The sequence below is a fragment of the Spea bombifrons genome, chromosome 3 (genome assembly GCF_027358695.1).
Source record: "Spea bombifrons isolate aSpeBom1 chromosome 3, aSpeBom1.2.pri, whole genome shotgun sequence".
In the NCBI taxonomy this organism is placed as follows: Eukaryota; Metazoa; Chordata; class Amphibia; order Anura; family Pelobatidae; genus Spea; species Spea bombifrons.
In genome coordinates this window covers 3,374,016-3,399,906 of record NC_071089.1, presented here as the reverse complement: position 1 = coordinate 3,399,906, position 25,891 = coordinate 3,374,016, and the positions used below count along the sequence as shown (strand labels likewise).

The 25,891-nt window shown below is 43.9% G+C and overlaps 1 protein-coding gene across 4 annotated transcripts in view; it reads right to left on the bottom strand.

Annotated features, from left to right (window-relative positions):
* Positions 1 to 898: 898 nt before the first annotated feature.
* DAAM2 (dishevelled associated activator of morphogenesis 2) overlaps positions 899 to 25,891 on the bottom strand; it is a 98,733-nt gene continuing 73,740 nt past the window's right edge. For 3 of the 4 annotated variants that reach the window (XM_053459033.1, XM_053459035.1, XM_053459034.1), the window contains exons 15-26: positions 20,385 to 20,492; positions 19,067 to 19,096; positions 17,783 to 17,889; positions 13,544 to 13,628; positions 11,765 to 11,871; positions 11,118 to 11,206; positions 10,198 to 10,366; positions 9,724 to 9,831; positions 8,821 to 8,881; positions 6,433 to 6,564; positions 3,733 to 3,903; positions 899 to 1,806 (exon numbers count right to left, since the gene is read on the bottom strand). In XM_053459033.1, the coding sequence (XP_053315008.1) occupies positions 1,591 to 1,806; positions 3,733 to 3,903; positions 6,433 to 6,564; positions 8,821 to 8,881; positions 9,724 to 9,831; positions 10,198 to 10,366; positions 11,118 to 11,206; positions 11,765 to 11,871; positions 13,544 to 13,628; positions 17,783 to 17,889; positions 19,067 to 19,096; positions 20,385 to 20,492 (1,383 nt within the window). In that variant the 3' untranslated portion in view covers positions 899 to 1,590. The remainder of the gene's footprint in view (positions 1,807 to 3,732; positions 3,904 to 6,432; positions 6,565 to 8,820; positions 8,882 to 9,723; positions 9,832 to 10,197; positions 10,367 to 11,117; positions 11,207 to 11,764; positions 11,872 to 13,543; positions 13,629 to 17,782; positions 17,890 to 19,066; positions 19,097 to 20,384; positions 20,493 to 25,891) is intronic. The other variant, XM_053459036.1, reaches the window with a different exon arrangement.

Here is a 25,891-nt window from a genome sequence, read left to right as displayed (position 1 = left end):
TCCCTTTAAGTCCCTGAGTCCTGCAGATGGTTTCTGAGAGATACTCTGCAGGGCCGCTATAGCCCTCCTCAGCCTAGGGGTGAAGCCGCGATGTGCAATCAGATCCAGAGCGGAATATTCCGGAATCATATGACATTTTTTCTATTGAATTCCTAATTTTTGGGGAGAAATGGAATTGACAGCGAAATCTTCTCATCGATATTTAGTTAAGGACACAGCGAGACGGCACCCCCCCCCGGTCGAAGCGCTCGAGTTCATTCGAGAAGTGCTGCAGGTGGATATAAAATTGCCTCTTTGGCGGTTTTAACCCCATTTTTTGTTCCTTAGAACATAGAAAGTGACGTCAGATAAGAAGGCGCCCCCTACAACTTTTTAGAAGCCGTCTCGTGACAATGTAAGGGATTTCTGTCACTCGGCTGCCATGATGCTAAATCGAACTCCATTAGCACGTTTTTGGGGTCCCACCATAAAAAAATCCGTACCGAGTCCCTTCTTTTGACCTCTAGAAACAGTCCAACCTTCTCCTGGAGGATACCTGACCGACCCCTGCATGAATTTACCCGCCACCTCCCCCATGGGTAAGGCAATAAAAATACATCATTTGAGCCCAAAAAACCCTGCCCCCCCCTCCCAGGTGAGATCCAGGGGCAGGCGGGTAACTCATTTGGCTCCGGACGTATGGATCGTTCCTCGCTGGTAAAACCTATATAAAAGCTTTCGGATTCGGCTCCAAAGACCTCGCCGGTCGGCCTGCGCTCCCCGTCCAGAACCTGACGGCGCTTCCATCTCTCGCCCCCCCTAACATCTTGTGCTTTTTGTTTTGGCCAAATGCGGAGTTTCCAAGCTGGCCGCGCATGGACCTCCTACGCCAAGAATCTACAAGGCGGCGTACGGGGGGGCAGAAAGCGCGCGTGATGTGGCAATCGTGTTTGGTTTGAACAATTGGAGGGAGTCCTAGACTCATGCGGAGTGCGTATAACACCGAGAGTGTGAGTGTAACATTCTGTACCAAACCTCAACTCGGACAGACCTTGAAAATAAGAAATACCCATTTATCTCGCAGCTGAAACGTAAACCGGATTTTTATTCCGAGTTCTGGAACCTCTGCCCACCGACTCTTTGAGAAACGTTCGGGTTCGTTGGCCGCCGTCCGCCGTCCTTTTCCCGTCTCTCTCTAGTCTTTCTTCCTTTTTTATTTCAGAATTATATCCTCGCTTTGGTTTCGCCCGTAGAACGGGACCGGCGCGGCGGATCGGTCGGATCCTACAGTCTGCGCTCGCGGCCGGCGGCCGGATACCGAATAAAATCCCATTACATCTGAAATGTAAGACAGTGCAAAAAAATAAAACCTATATATTTGGCACTTGAGAAGTCCGATGGCCGCACGTTGCGCTCGTCTCTTCTGCTCGTTGCATCCGATGCGTTCTGCGGCAGATCATGCAGAACGATCCTTTGTATCGAGGAACCCGGCAGCTCGTTTTGAGGACATCTCTCCAAGCTTCCATCGAAATCCCAACCAGCTGACATCCGTCCTTCCGCTCCGGCGTCAGAATCTCCCCGTAGCCTTCGGTCTGGACTTTCTCCGTGGCCTTAGTAATTCAGCTTGGTGACAGCCCTTTCTCTGCTGGGGTCTAGAACCTGATTCCCGGAACGTTTCCGGTTCCTCTTCAGTTTGGATAAATCCTTGTCGAAGACTTCGCCGGACCGCAGCGCCGACACCAGGTCATCGAACTCTCCTCCTTCTTCGGACGCGCTCCCCGCTTTCGCCTTCTTCAGCCGCCGTTCCTTCTCACGCTGCTCCTTGAGCTGTAGAAAGAAACAAGTATTCTGGTTTAGGGGTCGTTTCCCGTAAAATGCCCCAAATCGTCATGGAAACCAGACCTGAAAAGTTATTCACATGTCAAAATCGTTAGCGAGGACCGGCCACGTACGCGGCTCCTAGGAAGGAGTAAAACTACACGTTTTTGGTTTTTATTCAGTGTTTTCAGTGGGGGTGGGGGTGTATTTTACCTATGAAGTCTATGAAGTGGGGAGGAATAATCATGCAGGTGATAAGACCAGTAAGTAAAGATGGCTGCTCTGGTTTTTTTGGGTATACAGTAAAATTTAAAGCTAAAGTTTTTAACCTAAAAATCAGCAGCAATGTTTAAAATTTACTCCATTTTGTGGGGATCGTGAAATATCTCCGTGTATCGCGCGCCGGCCAAACGTTCTACCCCCCCCCGCTGGCGGCAGCGATTAGTTACTGTGCGGAGCTCGTAATCGCAGGGAAAGGAATAAAGAGGCTTCAGTTTTATGGACGGTAAAAACACCCCGATTTGGTTCACGCTCTAGAAGGATAAAGCCGACCTCGGGACGCCTCGGAACAAAGCGTCTCCTCCAGTGTTAATTCACCAAAAAGCGACTGGCTTATCACGGAAAGGGTTAATAAAGCAAACGCGAGGCTGTTTACGACTCTGAGGAGCTCTCTGACTTTGGGAAACTAAAAGTGAGCTCAGTTCCCAGGACCCACTCGGGACGCGGCAAGTGGGGGGGGGCGAGAACGATCTGTGCTGCTTCTACTTAAAAGGATGAGAGCAGAAACAGCCTTAACCTCACGGAGTTAATATTGCCTTTCATGACCTTTTGTATCAAATTTCAAAAGAGGGTGGTAGATCAGTGGAACAGCCTCCCGGCAGGGTCTGGGTTTCTTGATGGACGCACCATGAGAGTATTCTCAAGAAGGCTTTTGGGCCGCTTCTCGAAGTTGATTTCTGATTATCATTATGAGGTACTTTACACTCTCACGGCGGCTAAACATACAGCGCAGGGGCCACGAACGCTGCCTGGGGGGTCCTGGACAAGGCTTCACACTACAGGACTGCATCGGGAAAAAACTTTTGGGCGCGGGCGGTTTTTTCGGGTGTTGCGGGCGGGAGCGGGCGGTCAGACACTGAACCTGCGGGTCCCGGGAATCCCGCGCACTCCCGCAAGGCTGTCTTCTCGCTGCTCCCTCACAGCGTCTCTTCTCTTGTTCTGCCCAGGAACCCAGCGGAGTCACGTGAATTTACTTCATGTCACATGACTCTGCTCCGTTCCCTCTTCCCCTGGGCGGGACTAGAGAAGAGATTCTGTGTGCGAGCAACGCGAAGGCAGCCTTGCAGAGTGCGCAAGAAATCTGCAGTTCAGGTAAGGGGGTGGGGGAGTTTGCATGAACGAGTATTTAAGGAATGAATGAGTATCTGTGAATGAGGCAATGAATGAGGGAATGAATGAGGGAATGAATGTTTGTGAATGATGTTTGCGGGAGCGGGCGGGATTGGACACACGTTGCGGGAGCAGGAGGTAATGGTCAGAAATTCAGGGGGATTAAGAAAACTTCTCTACTTCAGACTTCATAAGTTTAGGGGTAACCAACGTTCCATCGTTATTGGTCAGTTGGCTTCGTGAAGCAGCTAAACTGCTACATATACGGGGAAAAACTAAACTAGAGGAGGGAGGACTGGGATTAGAGGAAATAACGAATGGAGGAAAGGAAGATTGTAGGAGGAAGTGTAAGAGATCTGCCGGCAGCAGGAGATTCAGCGGACGAGAAGACGGCGGAAAGAGCGCAACGAGGGGGAAAAGATAAAAAAGAAGATACGAAGCGGAGGTGTAAAGGAGATTACAGCGGAGAAACGGAGAACAAGGCGCTGGCAGAATGGAGAACAGATGGAGAAGCTGAAACATGGAAGGTTAGAGAAAAGTCCTCACCATGGCCTCCATACGAGCCCTGCGCTCCTCTTCCTCCTTTTTCTTCCTCATATTCTCCAGGTCTTGTTTGGCCTCCGCAAAGGACTGGAGGAAGGTGTCAAATATTCCAAAAAACTCATCAGGCTGCATTTGGCCTCCAGGTTCCCCAAAATGCTTCATCGCCTTAGAGAACTAAAAAGGAGAAAAACAGAGAGCGAGACAGACTGTCAGAAACCTGCGGGGGGCATAACTAATAATACAGTAATAACCCCGGCGCTGTATACAGTAATATAACCCCCCAGCACTGTATACAGTAATAACCCCAGCGCTGTATACAGTAATATAACCCCCAGCACTGTATACAGTAATAACCCCCCAGCGCTGTATACAGTAATATAACCCCCAGCGCTGTATACAGTAATATAACCCCCCAGCGCTGTATACAGTAATATAACCCCCAGCGCTGAATACAATAATATAACTCCCAGCGCTGTATACAGTAATATAACCCCAGCGCTGTATACAGTAATATAACCCCAGCGCTGTATACAGTAATATAACCCCAGCGCTGTATACAGTAATATAACCCCCAGCGCTGTATACAGTAATATAACCCCCAGCGCTGTATACAGTAATATAACCCCCAGTGCTGTATACAGTAATATAACCCCCCGGCGCTGTATATAGTAATATAACCCCCCAGCGCTGTATACAGTAATATAACCCCCCAGCGCTGTATACAGTAATATAACCCCCCGGCGCTGTATATAGTAATATAACCCCCCAGCGCTGTATACAGTAATATAACCCCCAGCGCTGTATACAGTAATATAACCCCCCGGCGCTGTATGCAGTAATGTCTGGTTTTATCTCATTCTGTCCCAACAAACTCCATTTATCTGCAGACCTGTTGCTGTCAGTCATGTGAAATTTTGGGTGCTTTTCCAGTTTTTCTTAATCATTATTTTGATTAATAGGAATAAAATAGTAAATTAATGGCTTTTACTGGTTTGAATATTGTTGTCCCCCCCAACTGCGCCACGGAATCTGCTGGCGCTATATAAATAAATACATTTAATGTACCGGCTTCCACTGTAAATATTTTACTGGAATCCGATTTGTTTGAATTATCTTCGGTGTTTTTGATGGCAGCCGCAGAGTGCGGAAATATCTGAACACTGAACCCTTCGCTCCCACGCGGGCGACGGCAAACGTTTACGAGTCTGTTTTCGACACAAAAAAAAAATCTGTGCATAGCGATTCTATAATTCTATCCAACTGAGAGGGTGGTAGATAAGTGGAACAGCCTCCCAGCAGAAGTGGTAGAGGGTAATACAGTGAGGGAACCAAAACATGCATGGGATAGACATACGGCTCTTGAATATAATACGAAACCGACGACTGATTAAGGTTTGAGTCGTTACGGCTGGGATAACGAGCGTCTGTTTTTTATTCTTCGCATTTTCTCTGATTTTGGGTTTTTAAAGTTAAATTTAGCAGTACTTTTTGCTTTTTTTCGGCTTGCGCAGCACTTACACCGTCTGGTCTCCGATTGGCTGACATCATTCAACTAACAGCTTTTTTTACGAGCGTTTGGCTTCCTGATTGGCTGGGTGTATTTTCATTTTACAAGCTGTCTACTTCCTGATTGGCTGGCGCCCCAGGGATACTTTAATTTTGTGCGGCTGCCGCGTCCTGATTGGCTGGCGGCTGCCGCGTCCTGATTGGCTGGAAGAGCTCGTGAAACGTCTTTGTTGGATGCATTTCTTTTTATTTCTTTTATTAGTTTGCGCGCGGAGCGTTTCTAGCGATATTAATTATTTCCAGGTTGGCTGAGATAAATCTCAGGTTTTCAGGTCACCGGCAGCCGCCTGCGCTGTGCGGCTCTCAGAACTGCGGAAATTCTATAATAACGGAATTAACCCATCAAACATTCAAATATCTTGTACTTTATTGAATTTCCAGTCCTGACGTCCCCCCCCCTTACAAAGGCTGCCTTGACCAATCAGCAACGGTCAGCCACTTAACAACAGAGGAGAGATAACCTAATGGGGAGGAATAATCCTGCAGAACAGGCATTTTTTAAGTTTTTTAAGTTCCCAAGTTTTTAATAAATGATTCCCACAGATTTTTCTCGGTTATTTTGATTGTTGGAATCAAAGCAGCAGCTGATTGGCTGGATCGCCGCACACAAATATACAGGACTGCGGCAGATAGACGGACGGAACCTGCTTCACAACATGTGACACCATTCAACAAAAATAAACCCCCATTCAACAAACACAGACCCCCAATTAACAGAGACCCCCATTTAACAGAGACCCCCATTTAACAGAGACCCCCATTTAACAAACAGAGACCCCCTTTAACAAATAGAGACCCCATTAATAGAAACTCCTATTTAACAGGGACCCTCCTTATACAAACAGAGACCCCTTTTGACACACAGAGACCCATTTAACAGAGACCCCATTTACCACACAAAGACCCCATCGAGAGTCCATCGCCTCTGCTTTGCTGAAAACTTAATTTATGGCAAACAATGAAATTCCTGCAGTCGCTTCCTTCATGCAGATAATTTATAGAGAAGCACGGAAGTCCCTTCTATGTCGCTGTATCTGCGCATGTTCAGCCCGTGGAGCACAGGATAGCGTGTCTATATAAACATGTAGAAGAAGTTACGCTTTAAGACCTCAGAGGTCTCTTCTTCAGATCGCTCACCTTATCGCGAGCCTCGCTCAGCAGGTCCTCCAACTCAGAGAAGCTGAAACTCGCCACCGTGATGAAGTCGCTCATGACGGGGACGAAGCGGTCGCACGGCTCCCGGTATTGCCGCTTCTGGTACTCGAGTTCCTAGAAAGAAACATCTGCGTTACTTAAATTATTAGCAATCACCTGTCCCGAATGTAACAATTTTAATAGAAGCAGAACCTGCCCGCAGATCGGCCCCATCCGGCCCCCGTCAAGTCACTCAGACCTTCAGTCGTTGGTCTCGTCTTAGATTCAGGAGCCGTATGTCTATCCCATGCATGTTTAATACCCTCACTGTATTACCCTCTACCACTTCTGCTGGGAGGTGGTTCCACTCATCTAGCACCCTTGAATTTCCAATAGAGTTTTTTTTTAATGACAGAACCATCGTTTGCCCTATGCCTCAGGTGCAGTATTTCTTCAGCCCCCCCAACTAACATGAGTACATACTAACACGCAAACTCGCTCTTCTCCTGCTTCCCTTCTCCATCTCCCAGGTGCCACTAACCATAGGTGACACTCCACTTATCTGAGCTCTATACACTAACACACACTTACACACTCACACACCATACACTAACACACACACACACACTCTAACACCATACACTAACACACACACACTCTAACACCATACACTAACACACACACACTCTAACACCATATGCTGACAGATATACACACTCACACTAATGCTATACCTTAACACACAGCACTGTACGCTCACACAGGCTAACACTACGTGTGTACACACTATCCGGCAATATACAGTAACACACACGGACTCTAACACTGATATCCGCTGTACGGCACTTCTTGCTGCCTGGCGGTCCTCTTTATGATTGTACGTGGCTGGCATATACCGCAGGCTTGTTTCCCTCTACATTCAGTATAAATTGGGGTAAACGCGGGCAGAAAAGGTAAAGGCGTGACCGGCCCTTTAACTCGCCGTCCTACGCATTCAGCCAAAAGGACTCATTCATTCTCTCTACTCCCTGCCGGGGAGGAAAATGGGCTTTAACCAGCCATTATTATAGATTTCCAGCACTTAATGTTTATTGTTAATGGAGAGATTATGAGTATACGTCTGCCACATTCACCCAGCGGCTGATCTGTGCTATGACTACACAATCATTTTGTTGTTCTGGCCAATAATATTGAAATTGTAATAAAAAAAAATTCAAGCTATTTCTCAGTCTTAGAAGCCAGGTGTGAGGTCATCAGTGTGATAGCGTAGTTAAATATCTATATACCATGTTATATCTCTACCGCTTCTTCTAGGAGGCTGTTCCTTGTATCTACCCCCTCTCAGTAAAGTGATAAGAAGAAAAGTAACTCCGGTAACAGAATAATCATTTTCACATTCTTCAGCACACAGGAGAGAAAAAAATAGAGAAAACTTCTGGGGAACCACGGCTTGAAGACCTGCCCTTTCCTCTGGGCACTAAGAGGTTAACACCTAAAATGAACATATTTGATATTTTTAATATTTCAGCATAAATTTTGTCTCTCTTGAACTTTGAAGATTGGGTTTCCCGGGACTCTTCCAATCTGTTTTATTTTTTAAATGTTTCTAATTAGTTTGTATAACTGGTGCATGACTCAGGGCGTGAAGTCACATGGTCTGCTTTAAGCGTCTCTTGCGTGTATAAAACGTGATCAATATTTTCTTTTTGTCCTTAATAAGAAGTTCTCTTTAAATCCGTTACCCCCGGGGGGGCTCCTGACCCCGATCAGCTCTCGGCTTATTTATTCAGACCCCGCCGCAAACCGGAGCTCCAACCACAGCAGATCTCAAGCCTTCTCATAGAGCCAAGCACACAGGTCCTCGTCCCCTGGCTGCCCTGAGTGTACTCAGCAGTCGCGCATGGGCAAGTAAAATATGTTTGCTTTCAGTTATACTAAACGTGACCCAGGGGCAGGGAGAAGCTCAGATAACGCGACCCGAGGTCAGCCGCCACGATCTGGCGCTTAAAGAACCTGCGCGGTGGAGAGAACATTTATTTCTCCTTCTTTCTTTATTATTCTAGAAATGATTGCGTTCTGGAGTCTGGCGCAGCAGATGCTTCTGGTTTGGAAGAGAATTTTCGTCTAAAACGATATTCTAAGAAATGTGAAAAGCAGCCAAGATGGAGTCCAACCGAGAGGCAGACATCTCGCTAAACGCAAAGCCGGGCCGAGCCGAGGATGCTCTAAACAAATCCACCGTTTGGAGTGTAAGCTCCCGTGAGCGAGGATCTGTCACATTTTGTTTCTGTAAGTCTATATTGTTATGTGATGTGCTACCCAGCACTGTGTACATCGCTGCGGCTTATGATAGCGCCATACAGGCCAATAAATAATAATAATCGCACTTACTGATTCCACGGCTCTTAATCCGTATTTAATGCTGCAGACTTCCTTCTCCAACTCCACCAAACTACAGAAAATAAACACCGGGAATACACATGCATTAATGATACAATGTATACAACCTAACATAGACACACAATGTATACAACCTAACATACACAATGTATACAACCTCACACTTACACAATGTATACAACCTAACATAGACACACAATGTATACAACCTAACACTTACACAATATATACAACCTCACACTTACACAATGTATACAGCCTCACACATACACAATATATACAGCCTAATACATACACAATATATACAACCTCACACTTACACAATATATACAACCTAACACTTACACAATATATACAGCCTCACACACACAATATATATACAACCTCACACACACACAATACTATGTATACAGCCTCACAATTACACAATATATACAACCTCACACACACACACACAATATATACAGCCTCACACTTACACAATATATACAGCCTCACACATACACAATATATACAGCCTCACACACACACACACACACAATATATACAACCTAACACTTACACAATACTATGTATACAGCCTCACACACACACACACAATATATACAGCCTAATACATACACAATATATACAGCCTCACACACACACACACACACAATACGATGTATACAGCCCAATACATATACTATGCAGTGTAATAAATACACAAACACATGCTACATTTGTACAGCGCTACAGAATTTGATGGTAATAATAGTAATAATAATTTGTATAAATGTATATAAATATTGGATGCACCGGATCTATCACAACCTCCAGAGGAACAAAATCCAAGAATGATTTGCTGGTTGATTTTATATTAGTGGAGGTCTCGTCAGTCCCCCGCTCACTTACTTGACTTTGGCCGCTTCGGAGAGATGTTGAAGTTCAGACTGAATGGTCAAGATATCCGGGTAGGTTTTCTCGAATATCATGATTAAATAATGCAGCAGGGTGATGTTCCTGGAACAGAAGAGAGCGTTACTTTATCCCGCAAAAAATCAAACGAAGACCCTTCATGCCAAGTTCCCTGTACACCATGGAGCAGTCCCTGCACAATCTTCATGCTTGTGCCAATCTCTTGGCTCAACCTGGCCGTTTCTCCTGCTGTAAAGACTCAAACCTTAATCAGTCGTTGGTCTCGTCTTAGATTCAGGAGCCGTATGTCTATCCCATGCATGTTTAATACTCTCACTGTATTACCCCCTACCACCTCTGCTGGAAGGCGGTTCCACTTATGTACCATTCACTCCATAAACCAAGTGCCCAACCTTTTGACCTTAATTACTCTGAAGGATAGCCCTCCAACGTGTTCCGGTTTACTCTCACCTGTCTATGCTGGATTTGGTGTCTATTATTTTATTTAAACTTGATACTTTGAATCCAAAAGCGTTGCCCCTTTGCCCTTTGTTCATGTAGTTCCCAAAAGCTAACACCACCTCCAGGAGTTGCTTCAGCCGCTTGCTCCGGGTCAACTCCTTGCAGGCCAGGAGAAGACCTTCAAGACAAGAAATAGAGGAACATCGATTAACATCCCAACCGTGATCAGGCAAACTGCGCGACAGCGGGCGTCAAAAACAAACTAAAGGAAACAGTTAGTGGTTTTGTTTTTTAAAAAGATTAAAAAAAAGGGGGAGCCCGGATATCGACCCTCTGCCCATCACGAGACACCAACTACTCCTCCAATGATGAGGCCAACCTGTCTCCGGGGTTGTTGGTTCCCTCAAGCAGAAGATAAGTCGTCTCTTGTCTTCCCTTATGGGATGGGAGAGTTCTAGTTCCTGTTGGGAGAGTTCTATATCCTGTTGGGAGAGTTCTAGATCCTGTTGGGAGAGTTCTAGATCCTGTTGGGAGATTTTTACCCTCTACTGGTACTGGCCATCTACCATGGGGCAAACTGCCGAAGAACTGTCCTCTACTGGCCAAGCTCCTCGCAGAATTATTTTCTCATAAAGGGTTGGTTTCGAGTCATTGTAAGGAATAATACTGCGATGGGGCTGTTTTTGTTACAGTTATAAGATGTTAAGGGCCCTAAAGACCCCTGAAACCTCCAGAGAAGAAGAGTCGCATGAACGGCGCCACCTCTTTGTTCTGATCTTGATGGACCTTAGTCCTGCGGATAAATGGCAGTGCTGTGCCCACCATGCTTGGGCGGGCTGAGAAACCTATATAATCTCACTGCCCCCCCACCGGCTAGACTAGGAATATAATAATTGCCCCCGCACCCCTCGCCAGCGCTCCCGTCTCACCTTCCACTTTGGGCTTAGTTTCCGCCAACCGTTCTGGAAACTTCTTTTTGAAGAATAAAGCCTGCAGTCTCTGCTGGTAGTGATCAATTCTGCAGGGAAAAGCAGGGTTTTTGGTGAATTAGAACAGCCTGTTTATTATTTCCTCGATATCCACCCCAAAAATGGCTTAACCTCTTAAGTGCTGATCACTGCCAAAGCCTTGCTAGCCCTTCGGCTACTCAAGGGTCTTACTGAAGAATACAGAGTGACCCAAAAAAGTGGCAAAAAAAAAATAAATCACAAATACACAAAATTCTACAAGACAAAAACATAAAAGTAAAAAAAAAAAATAATACTAAATATGTATAATTTAAATTTATTTTATCCAGAAACGTAGTTCTTTTCATTATCCGCTTAGGAAGCATTATTACTTCTGCCCATAATATAATTAATTTACGTAAGGGGGGCTATATTTTATGTATCGGGAGCCGGTCACGTTAAATTAAAAGACCCCCAATAGAAATAATAATAAAAAGCACCGTTTAATGGAGCCTCTCCTGGATAAAATATGTGGCGACTCTATTCGGGGGGAGAGAGAGCATCGTAGGGTGAGAGGCAGGGAGCGTGTCCTGTCTTATAACACGTGATATTACACGCGTGTTCCCTACCTGCTCATCTCGTACAGGAAGCGGTCGGCGCGCGCCATGCGATCGATTTCATGCTTGTGCTCCTCCAGCAGATCGATATCGCTCTTTTCCGGAACAAATTTCAAGAGCTAGGAAGAGACGGAAGAGATTTTAATAATAGAGCGAGACGCTAAGAGGCAAACGCGAGTCACCCAAACATTTTAATGCGTTAAATACCCCAAAAATGTTTCATTTAAAATGACAATTTGCTGGCTGCTCCTCCTGAGGATGATCAGTTTGGGAGAACCGGAGAGATTCCTTCAATCCAAAGCAGTCTGAGACATCACTAGGAATCCGTATCGTCTTCCGGCTGCGGACGTCGCTTGAGGCTTAACGGTAATTGGATTTTAATAAAAAAAAAAAAAAAAAATCACCATTGTCTCGTATTCTGCCCAAATATGACGGGCGCCACATGCCAGACATGGAAGGTTATGCCGCTGAAAGAATAGACTTATTATTATTAAGTCTATCCTCCCCAGAAGAAGAAACATCCCGATTATTATCAGGCCATACAGTGTGCCAGCCACGGCCCCCCGGGGCACGGGGTAACATCGTCTGTTCTGAATAGAGAGATTTAGGAAATGCCCTCTGCTTTCTATGTCTCCCCCTTGACCTCCCCGGGTGCCCACAAAGGATTTTTGCTGAAGTCTGGTAGATAATGGGGTGATTATGTAAAATCTAGACACTAATGACCCCAGACAGGGTCCTATTTTGAGCCGATTGCTGGGGGTGCTGTGAATGAATGGGCTCCTCTATAACCGGGGGCCGCGGAGTGTAAATGGCTAATAACAGTTTTCACGGCCGGAGCTCGTATCGGTGTCTGATCTGTAAATTTCTCATACAAAGTGTCCAGTGTCGCCATTGCTGCACACAAGTCGTCTGCTCGGGTCACCAAAGCAACATGGAGAGATCTGAAGAGACGTTATGATCCGTCCATCCTTACCGAGCCGAGAGACCCACTGAGATAATAGCGGGATAATAGCGGGATAATAGCGGGATAATAGCGTTCTGGTTACTCCAAGATGCGTTTCCAGGCCAGCAGGGGGCGCCGTCACCCCTCTACTCAAAGGATACTGAATTTAAATTAACATTCAAGGGAATCATTTCCATTTATTCCTTTTATAGAAAAGGGAAGCTCCGGCATTCCCTGTAACTTAGCGCATGGGCATCGAGTTAGTTGATAAGTCGCTAGGCTTCCAGATCCGCATTCTTTGCAAGACGGAAAGCCTGCTCATTTTTATCCAGCATGTTTTGTGATTTTTTTCATTCACTTCAATTTGTTAAAGAACATGTAAGGCAATCATCTTAAAATCCAGAAACCCCACATTGTTTCCTAATCAGGAAAATATCACCCACGTTCTGTTACAGCATTCTCTACACTCTGGAACCTCCCACTTTCTGTTACAGCATTCTCTACACTCTGGAACCTCCCACGTTCTGTTACAGCATTCTCTACACTCCGGAACCTCCCACTTTCTGTTACAGCATTCTCTACACTCTGGAACCTCCCACGTTCTGTTACAGCATTCTCTACACTCCGGAACCTCCCACGTTCTGTTACAGCATTCTCTACACTCCGGAACCTCCCTCGTTCTGTTACAGCATTCTCTACACTCTGGAACCTCCCACGTTCTGTTACAGCATTCTCTACACTCCGGAACCTCCCACGTTCTGTTACAGCATTCTGTGTACTCCGGAACCCTGGACAAACACATAACACGATTCTCCCAGTCAGTTCTGGCATTCACACAAGTGCTGTACCTGCTCCAGCATGTCCTTGGGAAGGTCCTCTTGTTCATCCATTTCCATAATGGCTTTCCTGATCTCTTCATTGGACAATTTCAACCTAAACATGCGCAAATAAAACACATTCCGTTAAACCTGCCGTATTTAATATAATATAGGAAGACATTTTTCTGTAAAGAATTTTCTGTAAAAGATTCATTTGGAACGAAGAAAACAAATCTATAAAAGTTTCCTCGCTGAGCCAAAGTTCCTATATATCCGACTTTGCATTATTGCTTCTCAGAACGCAGGGGGAAGATGATTTTGTTTGCGCAGCACACTTCCTGCTTACAGCACACTTCTTCCTGCTTACAGCACACTTCCTGCTTACAGCACACTTCTTCCTGCTTACAGCACACTTCCTGCTTACAGCACACTTCTTCCTGCTTACAGCAGATGCTCTCGATGTGACATTACGAGCCAATGAAAAAAGAGCGTTCCCATCTTTTCCCACTTTCTCACCCGAGGGACCCCCTGGATACCCCCCAAAATCTTCCTATGACCTTTGCGTTATTATTACGGTGTGATAGATGTGTAACTAGATCTTCTCTCTACGCCACAAGTTCTTAGAAATGAAGTTCGCTCTTCCGTGTGCCTCTGCTAACCACATCAGGCATGACATCATCAATGATGACATAACGAATGCTGAAGATTCATTAACCCTTGCAATCACTGCTCTGGCACGGCAGGGGTTCTTTTTTCAGTCTGACGTAGTGGGCAAGCTAACTCAGACCCTCTACTTCCCTCTCATCTCCCCTATCTGCCCCTTCACCCCTAACCTGCTCTATTCAGCTTGGTTCTACTCCTGTTGGCAGGTGATGTCACGTGACCCGGCATCAAGTCAGACAATCTGCTGAAAATCATGAAATCAGTAGGAATTTTGTTGAAAATGAATATATTTCAACAGCTTCAATAACCCGTTCCGAGCTTATTTCAGAAGAATAGAATGTTTCTTTCAGAGGAGCGCAGAGAATACGGCCTCGAAAACCGTTCCACAGGGGCGGCCGACGCGTTTCACAGCGGAGCCGAGACCCTCAGGCTCAGGGGGTTTAGGACTTTTAAGTAAATTGGCGTTTTTGGAATGCATTTGGCAGAATGCATTTTTCACAGAATATGATAAGCAGAGCGCACGGCCAGACATTTTAATGGTCCTGATTTTCGGGGGACGTTCTCCGTTTCCCATTATTTCGTTTTTCGCAGGGGGCCGGCAGACACAGCGGTCATAGCGGCCGCTGATCCAAACAGTTGAATTACCACGAAAAAAAATGTTTGGGGGGTAATTTATGTGCAACTTTCATTTAGCAGCTGATGTTGCGCATGGATGCCCCCCCCGGGCAGTAATCTGTTATATGGAAGCACAGGAATGGAACGCCCCGCGTAGTCATTCATTTGGTGTCTTATCACCAGCGGTTCTATTTAGACAGTAATTGCCCCCCTCCAGCATGTTAAGCAATTAAACTGATTTTAAGCTTATTCTTAGCTAACGTTTCGCTTTCTATGGCAACAGCCTATCGGTGTCTGCTTTTGTGTCACCTGACAATAAGGTGTCCCCCGGTAAAAGAGGCAAAATTTTACGTCATGAAATCATTATTTCTGGGAAGGGTTTGCCCATTCAGCCACACGCTGAAAATTACATCACACAGTCGTAGAAACCCAGAACCTGCCGGCAGATCGGCCCCATCCGGCCCCCGTCTAGTCGCCCGTTACTCCTGCTGTAAAGACTCAAACCTTAATCAGTCGGTAGTCTCGTCTTAGATTCAGGAGCCGTATGTCTATCCCATGCATGTTTAATCCCCTCGCTGTATTACCCTCTACCACTTCTGCTGGGAGGCTGCTCCACGTATCCACCACCCTCTCAGTAAAGTAAAATGAAGCTAAGCTTCGGCCAGGTGTACGGTTCGGCTTCCAGGTCAGGCTATTCAGAGAGCAGCAGTGGACGCGTTTGAGGCGTCAGACCCGTAGCAGATTAATTGCTGAAAACTCTACGGCGAATAACGTCTGCTTAATCTGGAGTCAGACCCTGAGCCGTCGGCGACTCGGTTTCCCGGTTGTTAACCGGCAGCTGTTTCTAATAGACATGAGCTTCGCACAAACCCCTGCGGTTAATTCCCCTCTGTTTACCCCAAACTGACACATTCGTCTTGGGAAACTGCATTTTCCATATTTTCCATTCATTAAGGGTTTTGGATTATATACTCTGTATAGGGGGGGTGTTAGGGGGGCAAAGTTTATACCCCCATGAAGGGGCAGGTCTTCATCTATAATGTCCTCCTGGCTGGTGCTGATCATTGTGAAGCAAATTCAGTAAAACTCTCTATAGGTTTTTTGTTTTTTATGATCAGTGTGCTTATTTTGGTGATAATTACCCGGTGGCAGCCTGTGGCAGAGCCAGCATCATCAGATCAATTTCCCATCCTGAAGTTTTCTCCCTTCTCCGCCTCCCCCACCCTGAACCAATCAACAGCAATCAGCAACTTAACAACAGGGGAGAGGGAACTTAATGGGGAGGAATAATTATTCAGATCCCGAGTACAGGAAGTTAATATTGCTGCTCCCAAGGGGGGGAGGGGGTTCTTCTCTCTGTGACGATTCTCCCAATTCTTAAGATTTAAGGAAATTCCACAGTAAGATCCGGGAGTTCCGAGGGATTCGTGTGAACGATGAGCGCAGCCTGGGAGCGTCGGCAGCCGGACCCCCGCAATAAACACATCAGCCGCTTATCCACTCATGATGTATCCATGTGGGTTTAAAGCACAAATCGCTTGCAGATGCTGCCGCGGCAACGGGGGGAATTAAAGGGCTCGACTCAAACTCACTCAAATACTGTACATTGTAACATTATTGTAATTGGTGCTATTTTATTATCACTATAAATTACTAATTACTATATTATTTACCATTTCTATTATTTTTATTATAAATTACTGCATATCCTGCTATGCTGCACAAAACAGGCAAAATGTGGAATATAAAGGTTTAGATTTTCAGCTGGACATTCACCATCGTTAAATAGTTTGGGGTCACTTAGAAATTTTCTTGTTTTTGAAAGAAAAGCAGATTTTGTCCATTAAAATCACATGAAACAGATCAGAAATCCAGCGCAGACGGGGTTAATGCTGTAAATGAGTATTGTAGCTGGAAACGGTTGATTTTTAATGGAATCTCTTCATAGGCGAACAGAGGCCCTTTATCACTCCCATCACTCCTGTGTTCCAATGGCCCTTTATCACTCCCATCACTCCTGTGTTCCAATGGCCCTTTATCACTCCCATCACTCCTGGGTTCCAATGGCCCTTTATCACTCCCATCACTCCTGTGTTCCAATGGCCCTTTATCACTCCCATCACTCCCATCACTCCTGTGTTCCAATGGCCCTTTATCACTCCCATCACTCCTGTGTTCCAATGGCCCTTTATCACTCCCATCACTCCCATCACTCCTGTGTTCCAATGGCCCTTTATCACTCCCATCACTCCTGTGTTCCAATGGCCCTTTATCACTCCCATCACTCCTGTGTTCCAATGGCCCTTTATCACTCTCATCACTCCTGTGTTCCAATGGCACGTTGTGTTTGCTGACCCAAGTTTAAGTTTAAAAGTATAATTGATGGTTAAAACAGCTGAGTGACCCCAAACATTTGGGTATATAAATTACCGGGATGTGGTTTGGGGGGGGGGAGGAAAAGGCAGAAAAGGGACCCGGCAAAGAACACAAAGCCCCTTCCAGCTGGATGAATGATTCTCCAATTCCCGGAGATATTGGTTCCCCCGATACGATTAATCGATATGCGAGGCGATGTCTGCGTTTCCTGTTCACGCTGTAAAAAAAGCTCTGATTTTTGGGGCTAATAAAAGTAATCTAAAAAAAAAAGATAGGTGACGTTAACAGGAACGGCAGCGTGGAAAATGCTGGTTTCTCGCTCAGCTTTCCCAGATCGAGTACAAACAGCTCAGAACTAATCAGGGTTCTAGACTCTAGACATAGTCATTGGTTCGAGAAATCAGGGTTCTAGACTCCAGTCATTGGTCCGACTCCTTATCGTGGGGGAAATAACAACCCCCAGTACATTGAGACTGAATGCTATACAACGTAACACTTCGCTTGGTTTCCTAGGCAATGTAAGGAAATGTAACTTTACTGAGATGGTGGTGGATACATGGAACAGCTTCTAAGCGAAAATGGTAGAGGGAATTTAAACATGCATCGGCCACTTACTTGGAGAGCAGGATGATGCAGTTCTGCGCCCGTCGGCCGTCAATCACAGACAGCTCCTTGACTTTGCGGGTGGAGAGGTAAAGATCCTCCATGGAATCCATATCTTTCTGTGAAAAACAGGAGAAAAGGACAGCGTATAAAACAGTATAGAATAAAATAATCTGTAAAACGCGTTAACACAGCATCCTCCGCATCGAATATGCAGTTTAACTTTATTACTTAAACATTTCTTTAAACAAATATATATATTTTAAGCTCAGAAAATGTTGATTTTTTTTTCAGTAAAACAAGTTTTTGAAATCTTGCAGGAAATGAATATTTTGTAAGAATTTATACTTCTCTGGAAGCGGAGGTTTGATGGCAAAGATGGCACAGACAAGCTGTTTGGGGGCGTCAGGGGGGGCACAAGTGGTAATGGATACAGTATATATTCACAATTTTCACTTAAGTTCCGGGGAATTTGGTAACCGGATGGTTACCGTGTCGCTGGCAGCTCGCACCCCGCCGGCGAGCCCACCTGTTTATTATTTGCTGGTCCAAAACAACAAACGCTTCGCATTCTTTCCGTTTCGCTTCAAGTTCTCGCATATTTCAGGTTTTTTTTCTTATTTTGTAATATTTTCACATGGAACGACAAAGGGGTCAGCGGTGGAATTTGGCACTCGGGTTTGCCAAAAGGCAACGCCAGAAACGGGTCAGAACACCGGCGTTTCACACGGGGCGCTTACTGTTTTTCTCCACATCATAAATACCCTTAAACTCCGTGGGGAACAATGAAACGAAACGGACGGAGAACGCTCGCAATGAGAACAGAGACGACCTTCCCGGGAAATGATTCTATGTGAAAAGGTTTGGATGGAATGGAAAGAAGTTTTACTTTACTGAGGGGGTGGTAGATAAGTGGAACAGCCTCCCAACAGGGGTGGTAGAGGGTAATACAGCGAGGGGATTTAAAAAGTGTCGCTTTAAATATAATACCCATTTTTTAAAATAATTTAGATTTTTATTTCCCAGCTCCAAAGCATAGCAAAGCCATTTCATGCAAATTTCCCTCCATCTCCCATGATCCCTCACTGCATTGGAATCCTATTGGCCGCCCAAGCAGGAAGTTGGAAGACGCTTCCTGTTTTATCCCCGATTCATCTTATATGCAGGTGCAAGAATAAGATTTTAGGATCATTTTTTTACAGTTTCCCCCTTAAAATGAAGCATTAGCAATTCTTGAAGAAGAGCGTTAGAGGGCGCACGGGTTTGGGGGGCCGAGGGGCTCCGTCATGTACTCACCTGCTTCAGGGTAGTGTTAGTTAGCAGGTCCTACGCAGGCAGCCGCCGGAAACGGAAAGAAACATGCCAAAAATTAGGCAGAGGAATCAGACACAAAGTTCATTCAAGAAGCAGCAAGCAGCAAAATAATCATTTCCACAACTTAAAGCAATAACCCCCAGAGCTTGCCCCGGAGTCGCAGGGATTTTTGCCCCAATCTCAGGATGAAGGGGCAGATTCTCAGGGGTCACACAGTCTGGAGCTGAATCCTTCCTATTCTACCCCGCTGTGATTATATTTAAAACTCCCTGTTGGTGCTCTTGCCCTCCCCCGGTATCTTATGGTTAGATATCCCTGCTTGAACTCAGGTGACTCAATTAAGTGTATCTTCCAATAATAACAGGTCAAGGTTTCCATGACGACCGGCATTAGAGCCGTTTGGGCAACACGTCTGGCGGGCCGCTATATATAGAATCTTCACGATGGGCCATTAAAGGGTTAATATTTAAAGCGTCTCGGGGGCCGCTCACGTAGAAAGTTCCCGGGTATGGTAATAAGGCACGAGGCTGCGTTAAATACACATCCAGCGAATCATCAATAATTAGTAAGAAAGTATTCATTTTGGGTAAATATTAGGATTCATCACCCCAGGTAATAAAATAAATGATTATTCTAGATGTTTGGATACCACGCTTTTATCTATCTATCTATCTACCTATCCACCTATCCCTCTATCTATCCATCCATCCCTCTATCTATCCATCCATCCCTCCATCTATCCATCATCCATCTATCCCTCCATCCATCCATCCCTCCATCTATCCATCCATCCATCTATCCCTCCATCCATCCATCCCTCCATCTATCCCTCCATCTATCCATCCATCCATCTATCTATCCCTCTATCCATCCATCCATCTATCCGTCTATCCATCCATCCATCCATCTATATTTCCCAGCACAGATTTTATACAGTTCAGTGTTTTCCATTATTTCAGATCCGCTGTATAAAAAATGTTACACACATAAACATGAACACATAATATTTTTATTCTTTTAACTATTATTTTTATGGAAATTCTCGGACGGCAGGAAGTGTCGGTTACTAACGTTCCATAAAATGACTTTTCTCTGATTTTCTGTCATTTGTCATAAAAGGTTACTATCCCTCCGATACGATAAGCGGCTCGGCCCCCGGCGCGCTATTAGCCTCCAGCGCTGAATAACAGAATAACATTGTAACCGATCCGGGGGTTAATAGAGTGTGTGACGGCCCTGCTTTCTAGGGGTTATATATTTTAACCCCTTAGGGCACAGAAAGGAGTTATTTATCACCTACCTGGTGCCTCTGATACGCTGAGAACATTCTCTCAAACTCCTCCAAGTCCAACGCCTTGAACGCTCTGATGTCATCGATCTCATTCCAGATCGTTCCGTGGATTTTATCCTAAAGTCCCAAAAATAAAACAATAACAACCGGATGAATGCGGGAGGAATTCTACAGAGCGGTACAGAGTATCACGCCTGGCATACAGATGTAATTCCCAGCATGACCAGCAGCTGTCCGGCTGAGTATGATGGGAATTGTTGTCAGCAGCCGGGTTGGACGTGTCTCCAGAACGTAGCAGATCTGTTACCTTATTAGTCTGAAGGTTTAATCCCATAAAATAACGCTTTACTTCATACGGCAACGACCTATCACTGCCTGCTTTTCTGTCATGTGACAATTAAGTGCTCCCGGCAAAAATTATAAATGAGCCATTTTTCAGAATGATATCATTATTTCTGGGAGGGGGTTTAAGGCATTCGGCAGGACTTGGGGGTCTTTCTAATGTGTCATTTACCGGTAGTTCGTTTAGAGCAGGTGGAACAGCAGCTTTAATTGGCTTTGTGTCTACAGGATCGGGCTGGGAGATTTTAATGCCCGTTTATAAACACGCCAGCCCTTTTCCCATAAATAGCAGATATTATATTTGGGTTTTATTACGATTTAAACATGCATGGGATAGGCAAACGGCTCCTGAATATAAGAGCAGAGTTCCTACTTTACTGAGAGGGTAGTAGATAGGTGGAACAGCCTCCCAGCAGAAGTGGTAGAGGGTAATACAGTGAGGGGATTAAACATGCATGGGATAGACATACGGCTCCTGAATCTGAGACGAGACCAGCGACTGATTAAGGTTTGAGTCTTTACAGCAGGGCAACTAGACGGGGGGCCGAATGGGGCCGATCTCCTGGATGATGTGGGGCAATTGTATCTTTGCAGCACATATTTGCTTGTCTGTGGTCTTGGACGTCATTTTTCAGGCTGGTGTAACATGAGGTGTGAGAGTCGATCAAGAGGCCAACTTTCTCCAAAAGTGTGGAATTCTCCCCCAAAACATTTCATCAAAGTACAGGAACCGTTTATGTAACCGCAGGAAAAACAATGAGCTATACGTTGGTGTTGATTTTGGAGACGGTCGGTGTAGCTGTGTTTTCTTGGGTCAAGGCCTAAGTAAATGAGCTGTTTTTTACCCCTAATTATCCACACGCTGTATAATATATTCAGTGGCAAGCGATGTATAGCTTTAATAGCCATTTTAATCATTTATAGACCAGAGAGAGAAACTATGACTATATATATATATATAAATATACGGTATATACGGTATATTATACACACCATATAGGAAGCAGCCTCCAGATACGGTTTTATCTACTAATTGCAGGTAGGAAGATATAAAATGACACATTCATAAGACGAATGGAAGACTTTAGTTGTTTATACTACAAAAAAGTGTCTTAAAGGGGATATGATGTCATTATATAAATACATAAGGGGCCAATACCAGCTGCTCTGATGGTCTCTTCATTAATAGTACCGTTCATTCAGATGTAACGAAAATCATTTTTACTTAAAGCAGCAAAACATTTTTTTTTTACGGTAAGAGCCATAAAGATGTGGAATTCGCTCCTCACACAGACTGCGCTATCAGATCCAATAGATGTATATTATATATAATATGAGGAATATACAGGATATAACGGGTTATAAGGACGGGATTAGTTATACGGCTGGAGAGTATATAATATATAATATGAGGAATATACAGGATTTAACGGGTTATAAGGACAGGATTAGTTATACGGGGGAGAGTATATAATATATAATATGAGGAATATACAGAATATATAACGGGTCATAAGGACGGGATTAGTTATACGGGGGAGAGTATATAATATATAATATGAGGAATATACAGGGATATAACGGGTTATAAGGACGGGATTAGTTATACGGCCGGAGAGTATATAATATATAATATGAGGAATATACAGGGATATAACGGGTTATAAGGACGGGATTAGTTATACGGCCGGAGAGTATATAATATATAATATGAAGAATATACAGGATATAACGGGTTATAAGGACAGGATTAGTTATACGGGGGAGAGTATATAATATATAATATGAGGAATATACAGGATATAACGGGTTATAAGGACGGGATTAGTTATACGGCCGGAGAGTATATAATATATAATATGAGGAATATACAGGATATAACGGGTTATAAGGACGGGATTAGTTATACGGGGGAGAGTATATAATATATAATATGAGGAATATACAGGATATAACGGGTTATAAGGACGGGATTAGTTATACGGGGAGGAGAGTATATAATATATAATATGAGGAATATACAGGATATAACGGGTTATAAGGACGGGATTAGTTATACGGGGAGGAGAGTATATAATATATAATATGAGGAATATACAGGGATATAACGGGTTATAAGGACGGGATTAGTTATACGGGCGGAGAGTATATAATATATAATATGAGGAATATACAGGGACATAACGGGTTATAAGGACGGGATTAGTTATACGGCCGGAGAGTATATAATATATAATATGAGGAATATACAGGATATAACGGGTTATAAGGACGGGATTAGTTATACGGCCGGAGAGTATATAATATATAATATGAGGAATATACAGGATATAACGGGTTATAAGGACGGGATTAGTTATACGGCCGGAGAGTAAATAATATATAATATGAGGAATATACAGGATATAACGGGTTATAAGGATGGGATTAGTTATACGGGGGGAGAGTATATAATATATAATATGAGGAATATACAGGATATAACGGATTATAAGGACGGGATTAGTTATATGGGGGGAGAGTATATAATATATAATATGAGGAATATACAGGATATAACGGGTTATAAGGACGGGATTAGTTATACGGGGGAGAGTATATAATATATAATATGAGGAATATACAGGGATATAATGGGTTATAAGGACGGGATTAGTTATACGGCCGGAGAGAATATAATATATAATATGAGGAATATACAGGATATAACGGGTTATAAGGACGGGATTAGTTATACGGGGGAGAGTATATAATATATAATATGAGGAATATACAGGGATATAACGGGTTATAAGGACGGGATTAGTTATACGGGGGAGAGTATATAATATATAATATGAGGAATATACAGGGATATAACGGGTTATAAGGACGGGATTAGTTATACGGGGGAGAGTATATAATATATAATATGAGGAATATACAGGGATATAACGGGTTATAAGGACGGGATTAGTTATACGGGGGAGAGTATATAATATATAATATGAGGAATATACAGGGATATAACGGGTTATAAGGACGGGATTAGTTACACGGCCGGAGAGTATATAATATATAATATGAGGAATACACAGGGATATAACGGGTTATAAGGACGGGATTAGTTACACGGCCGGAGAGTATATAATATATAATATGAGGAATATACAGGGATATAACGGGTTATAAGGACGGGATTAGTTATACGGGGGGAGAGTATATAATATATAATATGAGGAATATACAGGATATAACGGGTTATAAGGACGGGATTAGTTATACAGCCGGAGAGTATATAATATATAATATGAGGAATATACAGGATATAACGGGTTATAAGGACGGGATTAGTTATCCGGCCGGAGAGTATATAATATATAATATGAGGAATATAGAGGGATATAACGGGTTATAAGGACGGGGTTAGTTATACGGGGGGAGAGTATATAATATATAATATGAGGAATATACAGGATATAACGGGTTATAAGGACGGGATTAGTTATACGGGGGAGAGTATATAATATATAATATGAGGAATATACAGGGATATAACGGGTTATAAGGACGGGATTAGTTATACGGGCCGGAGAGTATATAATATATAATATGAGGAATATACAGGGATATAACGGGTTATAAGGACGGGATTAGTTATACGGGGGAGAGTATATAATATATAATATGAGGAATATACAGGGATATAACGGGTTATAAGGACGGGATTAGTTATACGGCTGGAGAGTATATAATATATAATATGAGGAATATACAGGATATAACGGGTTATAAGGACGGGATTAGTTATACGGGGGGGAGAGTATATAATATATAATATGAGGAATATACAGGATATAACGGGTTATAAGGACGGGATTAGTTATACGGCCGGAGAGTATATAATATATAATATGAGGAATATACAGGATATAACGGGTTATAAGGACGGGATTAGTTATATGGGGGGAGAGTATATAATATATAATATGAGGAATATACAGGATATAACGGGTTATAAGGACGGGATTAGTTATACGGGGGAGAGTATATAATATATAATATGAGGAATATACAGGATATAACGGGTTATAAGGACGGGATTAGTTATACGGGGGAGAGTATATAATATATAATATGAGGAATATACAGGGATATAACGGGTTATAAGGACGGGATTAGTTACACGGCCGGAGAGTATATAATATATATGAGGAATATACTGGGCTTTGGTTTATGTAGAATGGGTCTGAATGGTATGCTCTATTTATTACCAATGTCCAGTAGAGGGAGCTCTAGCAGCAGATACACGGCAGCCACAGGAATGATTGTTTATTCTATGAAGATAATTTACATTCTTACTTCAGAATCTTCATTTATCAAAACAAGCACTTCCAGAAGCTCCCGAACCCTCAGCTGCGTCCTTCGCTTCCAATGGAACAGTCTGTACTAATATATATAAATACGAGGAATGACAGGCAGAAAAATCTGCATTCTTCTGGCATTCCGTATATCCCTGGGCACTTATAGCAAATGCGTTAACAAGGGGCGAGCGTGCGCGACTGGAAGAGGGAGGCAGCTGTCTAAACCCAAGCGGGCCACATATTATCTGGGGGAAAAACCTCTTCCAGTAAGGAAAATAGGTACTAGAAACCCTAGGGCCAAACTCCCCCACCCCCTACGTCCTACGCTCTACCCAGACCCCATGCACTTTATCCAAGGCTTTTAGTATAAAGAATAACAATTACAACCATCCTCATCATCAACGTCAGTAACGCAAATGTAACAATTCCTGTTTTCTAGTAATATAGCCCCAGCGCTGTATACAGTAATATAACCCCCCAGCGCTGTATACAGTAATATAACCCCACAGCGCTGTATACAGTAATATAACCCCCAGCGCTGTATACAGTAATATAACCCCCAGCGCTGTATACAGTAATATAACCCCCAGCGCTGTATACAGTAACATAACCCCCCAGCGCTGTATACAGTAATATAACCCCCAGCACTGTATGCAATATAACCCCCAGCGCTGTATACAGTAATATAACCCCCAGCGCTGTATACAGTAATATAACCCCCAGCACTGTATACAGTAATATAACCCCCCAGCGCTGTATACAGTAATATAACCCCACAGCGCTGTATACAGTAATATAACCCCCAGCGCTGTATACAGTAATATAACCCCC